At 42.5% G+C, this 22,669-nt stretch overlaps 2 protein-coding genes across 4 annotated transcripts in view; both read right to left on the reverse strand.

Annotated features, from left to right (window-relative positions):
- Positions 1–369: 369 nt before the first annotated feature.
- On the reverse strand, positions 370–4,999 carry c1qtnf5 (C1q and TNF related 5). The gene is made up of 3 exons (XM_071496933.1): positions 4,877–4,999; positions 1,417–1,660; positions 370–1,326 (listed from the first exon to the last, which is right to left on the reverse strand). Exons 2-3 carry the CDS (start codon positions 1,646–1,648, stop codon positions 806–808), a joined length of 753 nt encoding a protein of 250 aa, XP_071353034.1. The 5' UTR covers positions 1,649–1,660; positions 4,877–4,999; the 3' UTR covers positions 370–805.
- A 3,592-nt stretch (positions 5,000–8,591) lies between these two features.
- kmt2a (lysine (K)-specific methyltransferase 2A) overlaps positions 8,592–22,669 on the reverse strand; it is a 38,341-nt gene continuing 24,263 nt past the window's right edge. For all 3 annotated transcript variants that reach the window (XM_071497017.1, XM_071497018.1, XM_071497016.1), the window contains exons 25-34: positions 19,945–22,621; positions 16,195–18,837; positions 15,556–15,627; positions 15,248–15,474; positions 14,906–14,980; positions 14,599–14,773; positions 14,107–14,214; positions 13,883–13,963; positions 13,558–13,687; positions 8,592–13,454 (exon numbers count right to left, since the gene is read on the reverse strand). In XM_071497017.1, the coding sequence (XP_071353118.1) occupies positions 13,179–13,454; positions 13,558–13,687; positions 13,883–13,963; positions 14,107–14,214; positions 14,599–14,773; positions 14,906–14,980; positions 15,248–15,474; positions 15,556–15,627; positions 16,195–18,837; positions 19,945–22,621 (6,464 nt within the window). In that variant the 3' untranslated portion in view covers positions 8,592–13,178. The remainder of the gene's footprint in view (positions 13,455–13,557; positions 13,688–13,882; positions 13,964–14,106; positions 14,215–14,598; positions 14,774–14,905; positions 14,981–15,247; positions 15,475–15,555; positions 15,628–16,194; positions 18,838–19,944; positions 22,622–22,669) is intronic.

The following is a 22,669-nucleotide window of genomic DNA, read 5'->3' on the forward strand; positions in this document are numbered from 1 at the left end:
CAAATGTTTGTTTTTTTTTTCTTTGTGTGTGTGTTTATGTTCACGTGTCTGTTTTTACTGTTAAGCACCTTGTATTGCAGTCTTTGCATGAAATAGGTAAAGCACAATGAGTTCTTTTAGCACATATGCTATGAGAATATTTTGACTATGATCCTTCTGTCCTTTTATTTAAATATGAGTTTGAGTATTTTAACAGTTGTATTGGTATTTCTTCCACCACTGAAATCAGACAAACATCTCTATAATAATACAGATGTGCACAGGCAGGCATGCTACGAAAAAATTATTGCACCTGGCAAAACTTATCTCTTCACATTTGTCACTCGCCAGTATAAACAGGTTTTTATGGCCAAAAATATGTCAGTCGTGTGTGTTTTAAAAACTAAAATGGTTTATTCATGTTTCATGTTCGCTGTGCAGAAACCGATGAGAAACAAAGTGCAATAATGGCATAAAAGCTGTTTGAATTTGTGGCCTGGAGTTGGCTGGAGGCCGTTGTCACAACATCTGGTACAAGAATTACCTGCCACAACAGTTTTAAAGCTGCAACCGAAGAACAGACACTGAATAAACATTGCTGCTCAGTGTATGTACCTCACACTTCACCAGTACGGTATGTGCCATTCAAGTAACATTGTCTGGTGTGTTTTTTTACTTATTACACAAATACAGCTGTACCAGGTCACAGCCGATTCACTTGTCATCATCCAGAACGTCTCAATTAGGAAACTAAAATAGGCAAAAAAATTAGTTGTGGTTCATTTCCCACAGGGGAATATGACTTTGTTTTGTACATTAGCACATGTCATGCAAACACAGCAGAGTTTTTCCAGTATGAGTACACCAGGAAGCCAGTGAAGGTGCTGTCTGTCTTGGTGCTCGAGTAAAATCCATTGTACTCTGACAGAGCCATCTGGACCCACACCTGGTCACCAGGGATGAGGTTGAGCAGGGAGCCTCCTGACAGAGACGCCGGTTTGGGCCAGTTTCCATAAAACTGAAAATAAGATGCCACCGCGTGTCCGTTCTTCATCAGGTCAAACTGCAGGCTGGCACGGTAGACTGTGGCGTGGACGGCAAAGTAGTAGACTCCAGGGACTCTGCAGGTGAAGCGTCCCGTCTCTGTGTTGTAGTCGCCCTGTTCATTCAGCACGATCTTGTCAAAGCGCACTGCATCGCCCACAGTGAGGGGTAAAGTGAGGCCGTCAGATAGTTTGACACTGAAGGCTGATTTGGGGGCAACAGCACACTCTCCTGCCTGCCCTCTGTCCCCCTTTTGTCCTGGGTCACCTCTGTCTCCAGTCAGGCCTCGCGCCCCTGTCTCACCTTGAGAGGAAAAGGAGCACAAACATGAACATAAAGCGCTGACAGTCATCACACACACACACACACACTTAAATAAATAAAATAGAGCACCTGGTTCTCCCCTGTCCCCCTTTTCTCCCTTCTCCCCCGGAGCAGCATCTCTCCCGTCCCTTCCATCTCTCCCTGGCTGACCAGGACTGCCATGAACTCCAGGAGAGCCCGGGATACCAGGATGACCGGTACACAGACTGGGTGGGATCTTGTTGTCTTCTAACTGGTTGGAAAGGTGGACTTGTAGGACGAGGAGGGAGTGCAACAAGGGTAACAGCCTGAGCGAGGTCATTGCAGTGTCGGGCTGAGAGGGAAAAGAGAGAAATGTAAAGTATGTGTGGAAACATTATAGTTTACGTACAAGTCTGTGGAGGAGTAACACCACAGTCTGAGCTGGACAATGCTCAGTGGGATAATAGAGTTAGGATTAAACAAAAGTGCGCCACAAATGCCTCTATAAACATCAAGTCAAATCAAACTTGATCAGATTACAAACACTGGAAGAGCACATATAAATTTTGAAACTGCAGCATATGTACACACACTGAAATGAGTGTTTTACAACATTATCTGAGGACTTACAGTAAAATATTTAGTTTACTGTTTTGAGTGGCAGTTAAACGAAGTCAAAGGGAATCTACTGTATCAAATGAATTCAAGGACTCGGTTACTGTCTTCCAGGCAGATGTTACAATAGGGCTATTAGACCTTGATGGGTTTAATACTGCTATTTAAAATTAAAAAAAATTAAAAGCTGCAGGATTATTTCCTGTAGAAACTGCTGCAATGACTTATACTAACATTTAATCTGAAATCTGATATTAAGCAACACAATATCTATCTTTTTAAATAATCAAAACCAAATTTAACCAGTATTTTTACCATATTTGATCTTGAACTTAATGTGTATTAACAGAAAAAAATATGAATTATAATAACATTCCTTTATGCTTTTTTGTTGTTTTTGTTTTTGTTTTTGTTTTTGTTTTTGTTTTTGTTTTTGTTTTTGTTTTTGTTTTTGTTTTTGGGTTTGGTTTTGGTTTGGTTTGGTTTTTGTTTCTTTGTTTTTTTGTTTCTTTGTTTTTTTGTTTTTTGTTTTTTGTTTTGGGGTTTGTTTTTGTTTTTATTTTAGTTTTTAGTTTTTAGTTTTTTTTCACAAATTCTTCACTTGGCTTGAGGAGAAAGTAAAACTGAAATAACCATATTACATTACTGAGTGGAGATTATTCATTAGATTCCAAAACCAGTAATTTAGAACAGATGACATTTTAAATGTCTCCCTCTCCACTCAGGCTGACATTTTCATAAAATGTAATAGCTTTAAGTACACATAAATAATCCTAAGTGAAGGTTTCACTGTAACGACACACACTGGGTGAGCTTGTGTTTATTAACACAGGTGCAGTTTCTGGTTTCAACTATAATCGGTGGAGAGTCATGATACTGAGAACAGCATGGTCTGTGTCGGGGAAGGCACGCGGAAGGAAGTGATGGAAAAAAAGGAGGGAAAAAAAGAAGACTCAATAACAACCAACGGCAGACAGAAAAGGCATTAGACAGGTTTGCTCTTTACATCACAAACTAATTTAAGCTTACAGAATGTAGATAAACATATATTTCAAACATGTCATTTGTATGATGGCTACAAGTTTCAGTGAAGGACATCCAGACGTAGTCAGTTCAGGAGGATGAGAGTAATAAAATTCCCCAGCCACTGATTAGGATTACTCATACGTACTTAATATAATGTTACCAGATGTTTCTTATAAAAGTGTGATGAGATGCTGAATTCCAGACAGCCGACTCAGAAGCTACTCGCAGTCACACCTAAAAGTTAAAAAGTTCGTCTTCAAATTCCCCTCTGTCTCTGTCTCCCTGTGTTTCCTGTCTGTGTGAGTGAACATGCATCAAGAACCTCAGTCCTCAGTTGACCCTGCATGGACAGCCAGAGAGTTATCAGACTGTACACTTCTGCTGCCTACCCGGTATAAAATCACTCAATTCCAAGTATGTTTGTATTGCAGCTCTCATGTCTTTCTCCTGCAGGATTTTTGGTCAAGAGACACCAGCTTGTCTCCAATGTCTCCCTGTTGGGCAGTCTGCCTGAGAGCAGGACAGGCGTCGCAGGACCATAAAGTGAACTGATGAACTGACCAGGAGGACCTGCAGGCTCACTGGCTCCTGGTACTGGGTGCTTTGTGGACTCCAGCTGTATGGTTTAGTAATGGAAGCTGTCTGCCGGCTATCTGCAAGTCTCCTAATTGTTACGAGAGCTTGCTGTATATCCACAACAGCTGCAGAAACAGGGAGAGAGCCACACACACACACACACACACACACACACACAGAGGAGGGGGGAGACTAAAAAACAGACAGAAATGAGAGAGCCAGTGAGTGAAAAGGAGGAGGGAGAGAGACTTGCATGTCAGAATTCCTGGCAGAGGAGGAGAACAGACAAGAGGACAAATACTGGAGAGTCTGAACAGCTGTCTGCCTCAGTAGCCCTCAGATGATTAGAAACATGAAAGTTCTCAAGAATCCACTGTTTATAGGCCACTGACCTGTGAACTACAGTGCTGACTGTGCAACTTCACAAACGCCTGACTGTCAGAACAGCAAACAAGTAACACTTCGAAGACAAGTAGTGAAATAACTTTTCTTTCTGACACTGTATTTGTTATCAGGTGAAATTCAGTTGTTCTCAGTTTAATAAACAGGACATGAAGAAGGTTCAGTCTAAATCCCTGGACTGGAGTTGTGGCAAAAAAGTTTTTGTTTCAGTCAAACTCCAGTGACTTGGATTCAGTTTCACTTTTATCTGATATCTCTGTAAGATATAAATTGACAAACCCCAACAGCCATTAGGAAAAGTTTGGCATATTGCCTAAAGACCAGCTGGAGCGCATTGATATTATCTACATTTACTGTAACTCATTATCATAACTGCTGACTTCTTAATTTTAACCCCGTATTGCTGAATAATGTCCTTGGGAAATAATGTAACATTTACTCAAATACAGTTTGTACTTCTGACTTATACTTTGTGCTTCAATTCAACAACATTTCAGATGGCATTATTCTACCTTTTACTCCACCAAAGTCATCTGACAACTGTATTTACTGATTACTTTACATATTTTCTTTATAGAGCCCAGAATTTAAATGTATTAGAACAATGCTTAACCTGGAACACATCATTAATAATAAATCAGTTAATCTAATAAAGAGTAATATGGTAGGGGTATTTTTACATTTGATACTTTTTGCTGATAATACTTAGGTACGATTTTGACTTTACTTCCTCCATTGCCTTTAAGTTTTCTGTACAGTCCAGACAGTGGTAATCCATACTTGATGTTCTGAAAGACAAAAAAGGTGCCAGTACACTAAACCTATGAAACATACCTCAGCCTTGCACTCTGACATGTGCACACTTCGCCTGTGTGCCCTGACATTCAAACACTGAAGAGCAGCATTGATTCACAATTCAGGGAAAAACATTTCAAAAATCAGAACTTACTGGCTGATGTAATGAAGTCTCTGAGAGCTGCTGCTGCTGCTGCTGCTGCTGCTGCTGATGTTTGTGAGTGCTGAGGAGAATCCAGCTAAAGCTGTTCCTCCCAACCAGAGAGTGTGGCTGGGAAAAACTGAAAGGAAATGGTAATGAAATCCAATTAGAAACTGGGGTGGGTGGGAGAGGACGAACTGCGGGTGGAGGAGAGAGGGCAGGGAGGATTCAGAGGAAAATATTTGATGGTAATCCAGTACAAATAAGAGAGAAATACAACTAAAACAAAAAGTGTGACCAAGTCAGTGTGAAGGGAGGGATTTTGAAAGGTTAGGATAGGATGATAAATGGAAGAATGTTTGGGAGATTACATAACAGTGTTTGGGGAAACTCTAAGACAGAACTACGGAGAGTTCAGATGGCTGTGGTCAGAAAAAGGCAAATGTCACCACAACGATCTGCAGCTGAAAATGAGCTTTATTACTCCTAATCAGCACTGCTTCAAAAGGAAAGGTGGAGAGAGGCAAATACAGACATCAACTGACATATAAGGCAAACTCATACACACATAGGCGACACATATATTCATCTTCTCTGCTCTGTGAGTTTCACTATCTGCCTCCGAGATGAAGCAATTGCTCGATCCAGATACCATCTTCCCACTCATATCAGTCTTCCTCTCAAGCGAGACTCCTACAGTAATCCTCTTTTCATTGTAATCCTTCAGTGGCAGCGTTAAATCGATAAAGCAAAAGGTCGTTTTATCTTTTTGGCAAGGGAGCTAAACTTGAGCTGGTAAAACTTTGCAGCTCCTTTCAGTCCAGGCCAATGAAAACATCTTTTCACATTTACCAGTGACTGCAAAGGAACAACTACCGTGCCAAAACTGGAGAGGCCGCAGTCCGTCCAGTTAATCTGTGTGGGAGAGGAGAAAACAGAAAATAAGCAGAGTTAAGCCTAAACAGAAACTCTTGAGTATAATACATGGGTCTGTAATTAGGTTCAAACATGGGTCAGTTTTTCCTTTTCACTGGACAGACGCAGCGTTTTACTGGCACAGCGGGAACAGAGGTACTGAATACATCAATAATGATTGCTTATTTGATTTGATCAGTTTAGAAATAAAACTTTGTAAATGTTTGCCTGCTGAACATCAGCAGGTAAACATTGTCATGGCGAGCATGTTAGCAAGATAATGTTAGCATTTAGCTCAAAGCACAGCAGCAGCAGCAGTTACAACAGTTACAGCAGCTCATCTTCATTTGTCAAGAATTGACACGTGATTGACAGGTTATTCGCGCATGAGAATCAGCGGCCTGCTTCAGTCACACAGGTCATATGGTTGAATGTTGCTGACCTGTTCTGATCAGGCTAAAGCAATGGAATTAAACTGTGTTTTAATTCAAGGGGCACTTGTTTAATTTAAATAAAGTTTATTTGTGTTATTCATATGGTAAGTTTTTTTAATTGGTCCTCATTTCAGGGTTATGTGCAAGGAACATTAACCATACAAAACTTAATATAGTGACATGCATGTGTAAAAAAAAAACAAAACAAAACTGGTGAATATATTTGAATACACTGGGAAATATATATATCCAATATGTGTAAATATGTGTAGCAATACATTCACATATGCAACCGTCCATATTTTAAAATGTGCCCATGGAGCCTGCATTGAGAATAAAGTCTGGGTAAATGATGTGGGTCCCATGTGGCAAAGAAGTGCAGGCAGAGAATGAGGTTAGATTGAACGCAGGCTGAATGGGCGGATGTGCTGGAGCTGGCTAGACTGTGCACCCAGTAAACATGGGGTTAACATACAGTTTGTGTTTGTTGTAACCCACTTCAGTACCCTGTTATCCAAAGTTTCCATGCGTCTCTTCTTCATGTGGGGGTAGTCATTACGTGTCATGAGGCCATAACGTTTAGGATTTACCTGATTTACATTCCCAGCTACAGTATATTTGTGAAAAATCATGTAGACATGTTGATGACAAACGTGTCACAATTTCCCAGCCACTGGTGTAATAGTTTAAATTCTTTCATTTCATCAAAATCAGTTCATTATTTATGTGCTTATGTGGTCACATTATTACATTATAATTCACATAATTAAAATTACATAATTTCTTGAGAAAACTAGCATGCACCCCTTTAGTTTATAAATGAAGTACTTTGGCGTGAGGTGTATGGTCTCAGCGAGAGTAAATAGTGAAACTGGTCTGACTCTACACATGGGTCTGCTTAGCGTTTTACCACTAAAACGCTGGTTTTATGGCAATGTGATGACCGGGAGGGAGGGGGGAGGGGGACTCTTTGAAACCAACACTTTCCTTTGAATTTGAGTCATCAGGTTGTTGTGAGGAGGCAGTGAGCTGTGACTGAAGGGAGACACAGCAGAGGTAAGACGTTTTTAATTAGCAGCACCAGAATCAGCACATTCTGGGTCTGCAACACTCATTTCCTGTAAGAATCCATAAACCTCTGCTTGGAGGATTTACTGTTAATTTGGACCACTTGGCAAATGAGCAGTTGCGTGAGCAGTTGGTGGTAAAATTAGCTGAAAAATGATTCGTTTGGCTAGAAAACAAGGCAGTCTTAGTTAAGGGTTGAACTCTGTGTTTCATAATAAGCAATAAGAAAGACATGTAGGAAGTGTATCAAGCTCACAAAGCTGTGACCACAGATGTTGTGCTTCTTTAAAAAAGACAAATGTGATGATGCGCTTATTTCCCAGAGCATCTGCTTTTGGTGGGAAAAAAAACAACATGTTATTGTGCTCAGAGATTATGGACTCTCCTTTAAATGTACAACATTCACTAAATGAGTTCACAATGGCATTTCATAAAAAAAAAAAACCACAAAAGATCCAGATCCAGATGAGTGAGATGTGATTAGAAACAGGCCAGGATATTTTGATAATTGATTTATCATGTCATTTTTTCAAGCAAATAAGACAAACATTTGATGTGATGGGCATTAGATTAGATCAAATTATTAACTGGTTAACCCAGAAAATAATCATCAGATAAATCAATAGTAAAAAAATAAAGATTATCCGTTGCCGTCTGAGGAGCATGTTTATTTTATCTTATTCATCTGCTTTCAAATGCACGCAGAGTTTTTTTTTAAATGTTTCTCTCCCTTATTATTTTAGGCAGCCAGTGTTTTTTCTGTTGGGTATGAAAATTCAACATCACAGTAATAAATAGATGAAGCTCCAGGACAAACAGACACACTCTTGAAACTTGATGTACAGACTGATTTGAAAAGTCAGCACTATGAAAATTGAAGACTTGATGTTCACTGTGATGGTCTACACACTGAGCAGTCTCAAGAGTTTGCCAGTATGTTTCCATTGTGGATGAAAATGAATTGAAGCAAATGAAACAATGGAAAAAATATAATAACATCACCATGGTACCATAAATGGTGAGCTAATTTGTCATAGAAACATTAAAACATGGAAAATCACTGGTATGATAAGTTTCAAAATTTGTTCTTGACCCTGGAAACAGCAGTCGAGAAAACAATCTCACCTCAAGGTCCATTTAGTAGCTGTTCTGGAGCTTTTGATCCTATTGCACAGCAAGTATGATCTTGTGATATGATTGAAAGCTCAAGAACAGCTACTAAATGGACCTTTATGTCAACCACTGGTGTGGCCCTCTAAACTCAGCAGCTGTCCGATAAAACAATGAAAAAGTCAGGAAACAGGAACGAGTAAAGGAGACATGTTTATTATTTAAACTATCACTTAAATAAAAAAGTGCATAGAAAATAAACATGATTAGAAACTTTTCTTTTTACATTTATATACAACTTTGTTTCCTAATTATACATTCAACCAAGTAGTTTGTGGTTTATTTTCACTGTGGTGGTTTTCCTTCATTTCATTGATGTGTATTGAAAGAACACTGTTAAAATGGGAGAAAATATGACTTGAACTGGTGAATACCGTTATTACAGAGAGCAGGAGAAATATTGATAAGACAAAGGTATATTCAAGGCATAAGAAAACAAGCCTGTTACTGATCCATGATCCCTCTGTTAGCACATCCTACATCCGCTCCCCCTGTGACACCACATCCCATCCTAGGCTGACAACTTCTATACACAAGAAACAAGTAGAAAATTACAAATACATGTTAAGTACTTGCCTGACCTCTCCCAAACCTTGACTTGTAAAAGAACAATTCAGGGTGGATGTTGCACAAAATAAATAAATTAAATGTTTTCAACATCAGCATTATCTCAGCATTATGACTTTCTATAAAAACAGTACATGATAAGTACAACCAAAGCTTCGGAGGAGAGAGAGGTGGTCAGGGAGACGTGAGAGGTTTCCAAAATGAAAAACGCCATTTTGGTGCGATCTTTAAAACTCCTGATCAGTCTCCACAAACCAAACTCTTGATTTATACCACACATCAAGTAAGCCGCCTAAAAAGTCCCTGTTAAAACGTACAAAGAAAAAACAGAAAAACATTCACTACAACAACCAGGAGGGGAAAAAATGGCTGACCTCAAGAAGTTCACAACCACATTAATACAGTTACATTTCTCATCACATAAAAACCGTTCGTTTCCAGAAAGAAAATGAAAAGAAAAACTGCAATGTTCCTTGCTGGTGAAGGAACGCTCACAGGCACAGCAAAATTGGTACTGGATATCAATATACAAAAGAATGATGCACGTTAGTTTCATCTGATAGTACTGTAACACAAAACCATTATAGAGTACATTGAAACATTGCTATTAACCATTATAAATCTGCTGTTTTGCTACTGTAACTAAGTTTGTCTGTCCATTCCATATATTGTATAGATACTAAAGTACAAGAAATTACTATGCATGTTTCCGTATAATATTGTTATGTATTTATACTATAATTACAGATAATGACGGAGAAGGGCCACTGGTGTGGCATGGTAAAATGAAGTCCAAAGAAACAACAGAGACCATTTCCTTATTGTATACTGTATATGTTGTTCAAACAGTGAAATAAATGACTTATTGTTCAATGAACCCTCTGACCCTGAAAATGCAGATGTGGATCTCGAGAAGTGAGCATTGTAGACAGAGCCCTTGGCATCGGTGAACATGTTATCACTGATGCTAGCGTGAACTGTTGAACTGTCCTACAGACAGAAATGCCACTACTGTTCACACGTCAGTATTATTCCCAGTGCTGAAAACGAAACTGTTGCTGCCCAGCTTGAGGTCATATCTACACATCGTCCATATCTACCAGGGTTGTTGACGCAAAAACTGAAAACAAATGTAGCTGACAACATATCGACATCATCACAAGTCTGGTGATGTGGAGGAGGAATATACATTCATTGTTGACCTTAGCAGCAGAACCCAGCGAGCCCAGTGTAAGTGCAGCTGTACAACCACAAGGCTGGCATGTCAGTCAGGGTGGATAGGGCCTCAAGACCTGACAACACCTGATCTTGGGCCCGAAATGGAAAAGCGCGGCCTAGGTTTGTACAGTCTGCACCTTCAGGAAGGAAAGGGCTGCTGGCGTGGTCCCTGCCTTCACTTTGTTGCAGAAAATGAGTCAAGTGCACTTTGCTAGAGCCTCACTTTCAGGAGTCATCAAGAGCAGTTCTAGGTTGACTGAACTCAGGGCCTAATGCACAAACTCAAAGTATTCTTAGTGACTATCTGTGCTTGTGGTTTCAGCATTGGAGTTGCATTGTCTGTCTGGAGAAAGAGCTGAGTTTCCTATGTCTATTCAGTGCCTGTGTCACAGCTAAAGTGCAAACCATGTGTGGGTCACTTTTTTGTTTCAGTTCACGACAACAAAGGGCAGTGTGGGAGTAACTGCTAACGGCCTTTAGGTGATAACGAAGTCAGCATGAACAGCGGACAACAATAAATTAATTTAAAAAGGGACCAAAAAAAAAAAAAGAAAGTGACGTCAGAACCAGTGATTCTAAACAGTCTAATGAAATATTCGGTCTGGGACATGAAGGCTTGTAAAACAAAAGAGGCATGCTCATTTACAACTAAGGCAAATCACGAGGAGACTGAAAAAGAGAATAAGAGTGATTTCCAAATGCTGGTGAGCACTGATGAGTGATCACCAAAACAAAGTGGTTTTTTAAATAAACGGATTGGCTAAACGGAGATATGTCAAATGCTGTTGGTAGCTTTAAATAAAGGCACCTCTTTATTATACACCGCACAGAAACAAACACTTTAAACTGACAGGACTCTGGTTGGATTTTACGTGTAAATATTTTGTATATAGCCAATTGGCTCCAAGTCTGTTGACCCATGGTTTATTAATGAGAAGAAAACCCAAATCATTTTGATATGACTGCCTAGTAGCAGCCTGTAAGTGGACTTGATTCTCGGCATGATGTGGTGTGGAGACAATAAGGCTGGAGAGAGGAGATATCTGCTATGGATCAACAATCTAAACTCTCTCAAGTGCATAATAATAGTTCACATGACTGCCACACTGCCAGCTAGAACTGGAACAATGGAAAAAAAAAAACGTCAGATCTGACCAAACGGCCCGGGATAGATAAAGAGCTACTGGTGGACTGAACTAAAAGGAGACCAAGCCACAGACCAGCGTCAGTCTTTGGAATCAAAGAAAACATTCAGGCTACAAATTAAAAAAGAAAAAGAAAATTACGATAAAACAACTTTGAAAAGGCAGCGGAATACAAAACATAGAGACCAAGCATTAGTGTTTGTAAACCTCTATTTCCTACAAAAATGGCAATAAAATAAATACGATTTTTTAAAAATATAAATACCATCATTAAGTGCTATTCACTAGTGAGTGCTTTTTAAGTCTTTTTGTAGAAAAATATACATTATTTACATTTGTTTTTTAAAAGCAAGCATGATACTTCCCTGTCCATAATAAAAAGACAGATAACAGACAAGACTTTAAAAGACTTAATACAAATAAAAAACATTTTCCATAGTACTGGTTATCACAACAGGCCAAGAAAAAAAGAAGTGGTGTGAAAATTCAATTCTAGGGTGTGATGTTTGGTTCTCTTTGCTGCTGTAATTTGGAACGTGATTCAAAAGGCCAAGCTTATATAATTACCAAAAAACAAGTCTGATATCAATAACAGCATGCACAAACACATGTAACACATCTGTCTGTATGTTTCTGTAAAATCCATGGCTGTTTGTAGATCACAGCTCCAAAAATCAGTTATAAATATGTCTACTAAAGCACATCAGTAGGGTTTTCCAGTCCCTTGGCTGTCAGTCCACCAGAATCTCTAGCTGCCTCGCTCTCTCAGGCCAGAGGCTTAATCCCATCAACAACATGTCTACATAGCTACCAAGCTGTCAGACTAAATATTAATTTAAGTACAAAGGATGATATCAACCTCAGCTATCATCCTTTACACGAATGACCAAAAATAACCTCTTGTTTTTTAAAACAAATCTACATTTCTACCCCCCTTGTTTCTTTTTTCTCTCTTCCTTCCTGTGGCCACTGCTCCCTCTAGTGTTTCCACCTGTACAGCTCTTATCAGGCTGCTACACACGAGCAGCTCCTATTTACAGTGTCGAATGTACACACCTCAAAGCTTTTTAAAAAAGCCCAGTTAGGGGAAGGTTCCAGTAAATCACAACGGCTCTGAAGGCATCAGGGCACATTCAGACAGGGAGATGTGCATTAATAACAGCTGACACTGAGAAAAAAAAAAAACAAGTTCTAACAAGTTTCTAATTTTTCTTTCTAGTAAAATTATTGTTCCAAGTCCCTTCAACAAATTGCACTTTGGTGTAAAATGGAACCAAGTTCTTTGATTTTTTTTTCTTCTATGTTCAAATGTCAGCATTAAAGGACCATAACATATTTCTAGAACATTAAGGAGGATGGGCCAATGTAAAAAAGAATATTAAGGGGTAACTTAACCATCCAAATGTAAATTAAAGTTAATATTGTGATGTTGTGAAGGCTCAAACCGTTTTTATAACTCACCTCTGAAGGTGAAACTTCCCATTCTAAAATATAAATGAGACAAACGGAGGCACAATATGTTGGAATTTCTACAAATGGCCCCTCCGCCAAAATGGCCCTTCCTGCATATACAGTACGACCCACAACCGCTGTCTCTGCTGTGTTCTGCCGACACCAGCTGCAGAAACACAGACAGAGCTCGTGCCCTGTTGGCAGCTGTGGTCCTACGTGGACCGGACTCAGGATCGGCATAAAGCCAGTGCCATGGTAAACCCCCAGAAAGGGGTGTCCGCAGACCACTGCGGTACTTCTGCTAAACAGACCTGCAGCCCCCTTTAAATTGTTTTGATACAGACATCAGTTGAGGAACTTGCGGCACTTCTTTGCACCGCAGTTGCAGGGCAGCTTGTTGCTGGCATCCTCTATAGGGAACTTGTAGTCGTAGGTGAGCTCCTCTCCACAGTAGATGCGACGTGAAGCAAAGATGACAATGTGCTTCTGGCCGTCCACAGTGATGACCCGAGAGTAGCAGTTGGGCTCACAAGAGTGGTTGATGAAGCGGGCTGCATTGCCATGCACTGTGGCATCTACCACCTCGTAGTCATCGATGCGAAACATGTAACAGCCGATGCCCTTTGAGGAGAGAGAAGACAGAGGTTGTATGTTTGAATCTCCCAAGAGTTTGAGTCAGTTAACAAACAAATCTTAAACTCAAAGTTCATTCCAAAGACCTCACCTTTCCATCATAATATTTCTCCCGTTTGTCAGTGAGCACAGACCGAATGACATTTCCAGAGTATTCAATGACCATCTCCCCGGCATCAATGGTTTTCTTGCAGAACAGACCTCGGCCATGAATGGGAGACCTGCAGAGGGATACAGTGAATCACAGTACTGTAATCTTTTTGTTTTGGTCAACACTATAAAAACCAGGAATTTGCTATTGGTCTGAACAGAGGAGTTCAAGGGTTAATTTCACACAGAGGACATATGATCTACTTCTTGTGAAACTATTCATCAGGCTAAATAATCTACACATGATTAAACACCACTGGTCAAACCTGTAGACTCCGACAGTTTCCTTGGACGTGGCCTTGAGCTGTTTGAATCTCCCAGCAATTGGTAGCTCCATGGAGGCCCGCCTGCAACAACAGCATGAAAAAGGTATGCTATGGTAATAGTTTCTCTGCAAACTTTTATGAAACCATGAAAAGTTAAGTTTGTAGTTAAATTTGTATTTACTGTGAAAAAAAATAACAGGGAGTTTGTGTGTGGTGTAATTCACCTGGCAGTCCTGAGTTGCCCTTCCTCGTCATCGTCTTCCTGTGGCCTGTACTCAGGAGGTTGCCGGTGTTTTGAGGCCAAGAAATTGAACATGTCAAATACAGACCTCCTGGAGGGTAGACAGGTGGAACAAACAGCAGTCAGAAACACACACAAGGCAGGATTGTTGAAGTTTGAAAGAAGGTTCTCATTGAATGAAGCAGTATACAAGCACAAGTTAGAGCATTTTCTTATTTTCTACAATGTGTGCAGCATTCACAGGATGTACAATAAATACAGTGTGGTGATCACCAGTAGTAAAGTGGTTGTACTACAATAATAATGTGGCAGAAGTGCTTTGTCTGAATTCTTTTCATCTGTGATCTTGCACAATAGTGCACAATACCTTGAAGTGATAAAAAGTGTTGCCGCTTCAGATACAGACACAAATATATTCATTATGACAGCATGTGTCTTATAGATGTGTGTATATGTGTGTAGGTTTCTTCCTAACCTGTGGTGGATCTCTGCACGAGCCGAGCCGTTGGGGTTGATAGGAGGTTCATCGGTTTCCTCTGGTTTGTGGAAGCGGAAACGGTAGCTCCGACAGTGTCTGGAGCCGTACAGCTGCTCCAGCAGGAAGACCACTGCTTCATGGACAACCCCCAGCATCCTCAGTCCATTGACACCTGGGAGGGGTAGAGACAGACCCCCAGAATGAGTCAACAGAGTCCTACTTTAAGGTATGCAAATATATCATTTGTACTTAAAAAGCATTTTCGAAATACCGGGTTTGGACAAAAGTCAGAGTGATGCCTCACCTTCAAAAGAGAGCTCTTTGAGTCGTGCATTGGAGCGAGCTTCCTGAACTTTATCAGTCAGGGATTTCCAAGCCTCTGTAGTGGGACATGAGATGAGATGAGTCAGTATTCTTGCCTAGTGTATGGTTCAATGTTTCATGAAAATAAATAACATTCGGTTGTAATATCACATGTGAACTATTGCTCATTCATGTAACATTTTATGTAAACCATATCTCAATGACACTGTTCCACTTTTAATGCATTTAAAGAATAGAAATCTGATCCATTTTGTATTTACAGTATTTAGTGTTAAAATTTCAGGGTGTAGGCTCATCATAGGGATGAGTTCTTTTCTCTCACCTTCAATACTCTCACAGCGGATGTGGAATCCATCCTCACTGCAGATTTCAAAGATGATGCCCTTCTTGGGTTTGCTATCCAAGACTGTATCCCTGCTATTGCCGTCCTGGTCAGGTGGCGAAGCCACAGGAAGAGAGCCTGCTCCTCCAGCTGCAGTTGGTTCACTTTTTCCCAATACTTTCCCTGGTAAAACAGGACCTTCAGATGTCCTCTTTTTACCAAGCACACTGGAAAACATATGAGGCAAGTATTAGAACTATACTTTATGATGAGTTTGAAAATGGGTGACTAATGTTGAGACTACACACCTCTTGTTGGTTGCCTTATCTGGGGGCTTGCCAGTGTCCATGGGTTCAGGGGAGATCATCTCTTTGGAACTGCTTGCAAAAAAGATAGGGGAGGTTTAAAATGAGAATGTACTATATTTTACACAAGGAACTTTACTGAGCATCCAGTAGTTAGTATTTCTACAAGCTGTGACACTGGAGTGTTGATGGTTACGCCTAAAAAACAATTGTAACCATAGTGCAATCAACATATTTTGAATATCAAGAGGTGCAGTCAAGGTGACAGGTCTTTCACTTCTCTCTACCTGAACCTCACATCACCAGTCATGGTATGAAGCAATAAAAATATAATTTATTATAAAAATAATTAGTTTCTTTCAGCGATGCATCTGATGGATAAATCATACTTTAACAATCTCATTCTTAGATTCAGAAAAAACTACATTGTATCTTATCACCGTGAATATGCAACAGGACTGAAGAATCTGTTTCAGATTAAGTTATTATGGCAGAAGACAATTAAGTCATAAAACAACACACATTCATTATGCAGAACAACCCTGACAAGTTATTGCAAATTTCTTCCCAGTATTTGTTGTGAATGAATGCAGCACACAATAGTACTACATCTCAAACATCCAATATAATATGACCTCTCACCTTGGGTTTGATGGGAATCTTTCTGCAGGGTTGCTGTGATGCTCCTCTGCCTGAGAGGCCTTAAGCTTCTTCCCACTGTTCATGTCCGGACTCTGCCTGCTCCTCTTTGCTTTTTGTTTGCCCTTTTCTGCTCCTGAACCTGTGGCTGCTGCTGACACGACTGTGGTGGAGTTAGAAGGCCTTTGTTCTGATGATCTGGAAATAGGAGTTGTTCTGCTGCTCTGGGAGTGTGCAGAAGTTTGCGTTTGCGTGAACACTCCAACAACACGACCGTTCGCAGGACTTAGAGGGGTGGCTAAAGTAACCGTGTTGTTTGGACAGGAGTCCACAGTCTGGGCTCTGTTTACAGACTGAGACTGATGCTGTAAGTGGATATTGCTGCCTTCTGTCTCTCCTTGCTGGTTGACAGCCATGCTGATGGTCTGTTGGGAGGGCAGGACGCAGATGCTGCTGGCTATAGATGTCTGCACAGGAGAGCTCAGCTGTGACATCAGAGGAGCTCCTCCTGCTGACTGAAGGACCATTGGCTGATCTGACAGACCCAAGCCATGTGGACTTGCCTTAAACAGGAGGTTGCTAATTGGCCCTGTGATCTCAGTAGAGCTGAGTACAGGGGTGGAGAGAGAGACTGATCCTGGGGCAAGAAGACCAGTGGCACCACTAGGGGGCACAGAAACAACATTCAACACTGACTGACTGGGGTTGAGACCAGAGACTGTGCAAGGCAGGAGATGAGTAGAGGAATCGTGACCAAGGATACCAGACTGAGCAGGACCAGGAATTCTCTGCTGAAGGATAGTCGTGGGATCCAAGTACATAACCCCACCTGACTTTGGTCTCTTGATAATATTTGGGACCTTGCGCTGAGAAGTGGAGAGGGTGCTTAACTCAACCAGGCCACCAGGTTGGCCGGGGATGCTAGCAGTAATCTGAGGGGAAGACAGGTTGATAAGGGTCATGTTAGGAGGTCCCACTTCAGACGGGGCCAGAGTAGGCTGGCTACGGGAGCGGACCAACTTTTTGCTTTTTCTTGGCTGAAGACGAGAGATAGGCCTCTTCCTGCCGTGAGCAGAGGCCAGTACAGTTGGGGAAGAAGTGAGGGAGGAGGGACTGGACACTATGGCAACACTGGGACCCAACTCATGTGGTCGACCAGCCTCTGAGACCAGAATCTGGGACTGGTCATGGGGCTGGGAGGGCAACCCAATAAGAAGGCCTGAGGTGGTGCTGGGGATTCCTGTCTGGAAGCTAGTCTGTGTGGCTCCTGTAAAGGTGTGAATGTGAGAGGGGTGAGGCATGGTGCCCAGGACTTTGCCCCCAGCAGGAAATATTGGCTGGGCTTGGGATAAACTAGTATTCAACCCTGTGGTAAGTGTCATAGAGCTCAAAACTGCAGAAGAGCTTGTGTCCATCACTCCTGTGGCACTAATTTTTTGGGTGACACCATTAGGGACAGTCTGAAGGACATAGAGGGGCTGGAACTGCTGATTGACCAAAATGAGCTTGTCAGGGCCTGGTTTGATGACTGCTGGACTGGAAACCTGAGCCTGGGATGGTCCTGGTCCTGGGACTGGGCTAGGGCTGCTCGCAGCTGCAGCTGATGCTGGGAGGTACTTCTGACTCTGAAGAGGCAGGGAGGGAGAACTTGGCAAGCCAGGTGTACCAGAACTCCTTGGAACATCCTGGTTACCTGGAGGGTCAACCACCTGGCCAATAGCAGGGCTGGGAATAAACTGCTCAGGAGTCATGTGACCTTCAGTGACCTGTGTATCTCTGGTTCCCAAAGTTGTAGCATCATGCTGATTCTCTGATGGTGATACACCTGGCCCTGCTCTTTTCTTGTCCCCACTCTTTTCTCCACTGATGGTTTCCGGCTCAGAGGTCAAGCCGAGCATGGTGCGGTCTGAGGCATCTGAGATGAGACTTCCAGCTGTGTGGTTTTGACTGGAGCTGACAGTCGGGCTGCGTGTGGTCAGGACAGAGAGGTCAGAGGGCAGCTCCAGAGGAAGATATGGCTCCTCTACAGATATAGAGCTGTTAACACTACTCTCCACTACACCTCCACTCTCAGCACTGGGCAGTGGCTGAGAAAAATCGTCAAACAGAATGTCTTTGCGCCGGTTGACATCCACCCCAACATAACCCTCATCCAGCAGCAGCTCAGAGGAGGAGGGCTCAGACTGCTGACCCAGAGTCTGCATTGACATGGAAGGCGTGTTCAGAACAAACTCCATGATGTCTGATGGCAAAATGTTCCCACAGTCATCACTGTTGTTATTGTCAGAGTCTGACTTAAGCAGATCTGTGCTGAGGGACAACTGGGCCTCGAGAGGATCCTGACCCTGACTTTGCGGCTGGGACTTGACCCCGACTCCTAGAGGAAGACAATTTTCTTTCTGGTTCTTTCTTCCTTCCCGCGTGTTGCTTACTGTTCCTCCACTGCTGTCAGCCTCCTTGCTCGAGTCATGAGAGTCAGGTTTCTCAGTATGCCTTTCTCTGCCCCTTCTCTTAGGAGTGCTCTTATGTGGTGTGGAAGAGGATGTGGCCGTAGTGGTTGTGGTGCTGGTAGTGCAGATGCTGGTATCGCTCTCAGAGCCATCATCAACGCCATCGAGCTGCCCAATACGCTGCTTGCCTAAGGTCCTGTTAAAGACAGCAAAGAGAATATGTCATTTTATTATTGAAGATTGTAGAACATAATCACAAACAATTTTGACTAGAATTAGCACTTCACTTCACTTCAGCACACCACACAAATTTGAAGGGATTCCCTTGAGGAGTTTCCGTGATATTGTGTTCACAAGGCCAAATCTGTGTTTTAAGAAGTCACTGTAATCTTGACCTTTAACCATCAAAATCTATTCAGTTTATCCTTGAGTCTAAGTGAATGTTTGTACTAAATTTTAAGAAATTCCCTCAAGGATGTACCAAGATATCGTGTTCACAACAATGGGATGGATGGGCAGTCAGTCAGACTGATCGATGGACAGATGGACAACCCAAAAATATAATGCCCCCAGTCGTTGCTAACACCAGCAAAGAAAACATTACTTTTTATCAAGGTATTGAATTGTTCTGGTTCATTATATCTCACTTTACACAATAAGAGTTTGTGAAAGCTTTTTCTCCCTCTAGTGCAGCTTGGTGACAACAAGCAGGAGACAACTTAATCATTCAGAATACAGCTACACATCAACCAATCACGATACGGCTACAAACCAACCAACCAATCAGAAAAGGGCTATAAACCGATTTGAATAAGACTACAAATCAACCAATCACAATACAGCCACAAATCAACCAATCAGAATATGGCTACAAACCAACTAACCAATCAGAATACAGCTATAAATCAACCAATCAGAATAGAACTATAAACCAATTAACTAATCAGAATATGGCTACAACACAACTAACCAATCAGCTACAAATAGCTACAAACCAACTAACCAGAGTCCAAGACTAAGGTCTTGTAAATGAGCTATTGTGCTGAGAAGGCCTAAATCCATGATTTGTGAGGTCACCTTGAGCTTGACCTTTCACCTTTCACAGACAAAATCTAATTGGTTCATTCTTGTGAATGTTTTTGCCAAATTTGAAGAAATTCCCTTATCTTACTGAGTTATTGTGTTCACAAGAATGGAACAGACAAACAGATAGACAGACTGACAACCCAATAACATAATGCCTCGCCTCTGGCTCTGGCTGTCATCGGCGCAGAGGCATAACAGAACAATTGTGTGTACTTACAAAGCACTCAGCATGTCCTCCTCAGCTTTTCCTTGAGCCCTCTGTTGTTGTTGCTCCTCATCTTTTAGAAAGCGCTGAAGCTGGGAGCCTCTTCCGAGACACTGGTCTATCCCTTCTATAGACGGTAGGCCCTCACCAGGGTTAATTATTGTTCGGGTAAAGTTGTAGTAGTAAGGGTCTTTACCCCTCTGTTTCATTCCACTGTCTTCATCCTCTCCACTGTCCCCTGATGAAGAGGAGGTGCTCATATCATCTGCTCCATCCACCTGTCCCTCAGCGGACTTCTTGCGGCCACCAGTCCTCCTCTTTACCACGGCCCCGGCTCCATCCCCACTGCCGTAGAAGGCAAGGTCCTCTTCACCATATGAGCGAACCCCATAGAAGGGTGTGAGGCCAAAAAACATGTTGGAGCGTGCACGGGCACTGCGTCGAGGGTAACGCCGCTTTGCTGACCCTGATCCGTCACTGTCATCTTCGTGATGTTTATCATCCATACCCCTGTCATGGTCGTCTTCTGGGCCATCACCCTCATCCTCAGGGCCTTGAGTGAGGAGGCTGCGGTGGTCTCGGAGGTCACTGCGTGAGTGCTCCTTGTGCAGATCATCGTCCTCTGTCTGAGTATGGGTGTCAGACTCAGAGCTGTCACTGCTGCTGGCAGAAGGTGAGGAGAAGAGAGCAGAGCAGGCAGAGCGACGGGTCCCCTGGCCAGCAGGAGAAACAGTGGAGGTAGTGGTCGTGGGACAGGAGGAAGAAGAAATACCACTGACAGTGCTGGTCCCATTAGGGTCAGTCTTGATATCACTCTTTAGCAGAGTTACAGTGGGGGGCTTAACTGATCGTTTTTTCTCTCGAGAGGACAATGACAGCTGGTTAGTTGTTTGTTTAGAGTGGGACTGGGAAGAAGTCTTCACTCCTTTTTCAGGAGCTAAACCAGCCTGCTGCAGCTGCTGTAAGTTGTCGAGACTGGAGATATTCTTCTTCTCAGAACAGGAGTAATTTTCTCTGCTCTTAGAGGATGATCTGTCTCCTCCCTGGTTCTCATGCTTCTCCCCCTGAGTCTTCCCATGGGCTTTGGTGTTGTTTCCAAGCACTGGGACTTTGCTGTTGCTGCTGTTGTGAGAGCTGGGGTTTGTAGCATGTGTGTTGGAGCTACCAGCGGCTTTAGTATTATTGTTGAGAAGGGGAATTTTGTTGCTGTTGTTGCTGTTTTGGAGAGTCTTCTCTTTTTCACGGTCTTTGGACACCTCTCTGCTGCCTGTTGTCTTAACTTTGGGCTGTTTGTCTTTGGCAGCTGAGGCTGCAGCTGGAGAGGCCAGGTGCATGGAGCCTCGCTTGACAACGTCATCGTCTGCTGATGTCCTTGACGGCCACAGAGGCTTCATAGCTGCTGATGTGGCTGAACCTGATGAGTAATCATTTGATTTTCGTGCATTGGATTTCTGAAATGAAGGCTGTGGGGAGCTGGATTTCCCAACAACAGTGTCCTTATGGTGTGAAGATGGCATTAAATTTCCAGTGCCACTACTACTCTCCTTCCCTGAGCTGGGCTTGTCCTTAGACTGATTGATGTTAGAGGTGGGGGTAGACCGGTGACGAGGCAACAAACTGATGCTTGCAGAAACATCTTGGTCTTTGCCTCCATGTTTCCCTTGCTTTTCTGTCTGCTTAGTGCTGCCACCTCTCTGCTGACCTGTGAGAACAGCAGTGCCCACAGGAGGGGAGGATTGGCCTGAACTTGCAGGTGCCAGTCTAGGGCTCTTACTCTCACCTCCAGTTTGTTTGGACTGACTGCCAGGGTTACCATCTTTCCCTGAGCCAGATTCTTTGTTTCTCTCTGTGTTTCTATGACTGGAATCTCTAGAGGGAGGTCTACCCTTGTCAGAATCTCTGCTAGATGGTCTGTCTTTACCTTGGCCTGAGTCTTTTCCTGATTCCCTGCTATATTGTCTGTGTTTCTCAGAGTCCCTAAACCCTGTATCTCTACTGAGTGACTTAGCTTTTTCCATATCCTTATAGCTGGGATCTCTAGAGGATGATTTGCTCTTTTCAGTTTCTCTATTGCTTGACTCCCTACTTGCCTGTCTCCCCTTGTCAGAGTCTCTGTTTACTTGTCTCCCCTTTTCCGAATCTCTTAAGGGATCTCTACTGAGGGGTCTTCCCCTCTCTAATTCTTTCAGACCTGAGTCTTTACTCAACAGTCTCCTCTTTTCTGGCTCTTTGGCTGGTTGTTCACCCTTGTCAGAGTCTTTTTGCCCAAGCTCTCTGGATGATCTGTTCTTCTCAGAATCCTTAGAAGCTTGGTCTCGACTTGACAGTCTCCCTTTGTCAGGATCTCTCAACCCTTGGTCTCTAGATGGTTGCTGTCTGTTTCTGTCTGTGGAGAACAGTCTACCTCTTTCATCATCTCTCTGGACTGGACTCTTTGCTGAGTCTTTGCTAAGGTGTTTGGACTTTTCTGGGTCTCTGGCAGGGGAAGGAATAAGGGGAGGGGGTGAGGTAAGGGGTCGTGACAAAATCTGAGGTGAGGATGTCACCACTCTCTGTCTGTTCAGCTGGTGGGGAGGAGGAGAGAGAGAAGGGGAACTGTGGCGACGTGAGTCAATATTCCGCATGCCAGGGTTCACCAGGGAGTCTCCTACTGTCACAATCTCATGGCTTTGAGGCAGAGAGGTACCTCCTACAAAATAAAAGAAGTGGAAATTGATACAGGAAAGGCATTGTTGAC

Source organism: Trachinotus anak, unplaced genomic scaffold, assembly GCF_046630095.1.
Source record: "Trachinotus anak isolate AG129_WGS33_773 ecotype Australia unplaced genomic scaffold, CSIRO_AGI_Tana_v1 ptg000014l, whole genome shotgun sequence".
Taxonomy (NCBI): Eukaryota; Metazoa; Chordata; class Actinopteri; order Carangiformes; family Carangidae; genus Trachinotus; species Trachinotus anak.

Bases quoted from the DNA above. Each gene is read 5' to 3' on its own strand.
- c1qtnf5 (XM_071496933.1), bottom strand. From the start codon at position 1,648: ATGACCTCGCTCAGGCTGTTACCCTTGTTGCACTCCCTCCTCGTCCTA. The intron at 1,327-1,416 runs GTGCTCTATTTT...TTTCCTCTCAAG, and splicing joins GGGGGACAGGGGAGAACCAG to GTGAGACAGGGGCGCGAGGC.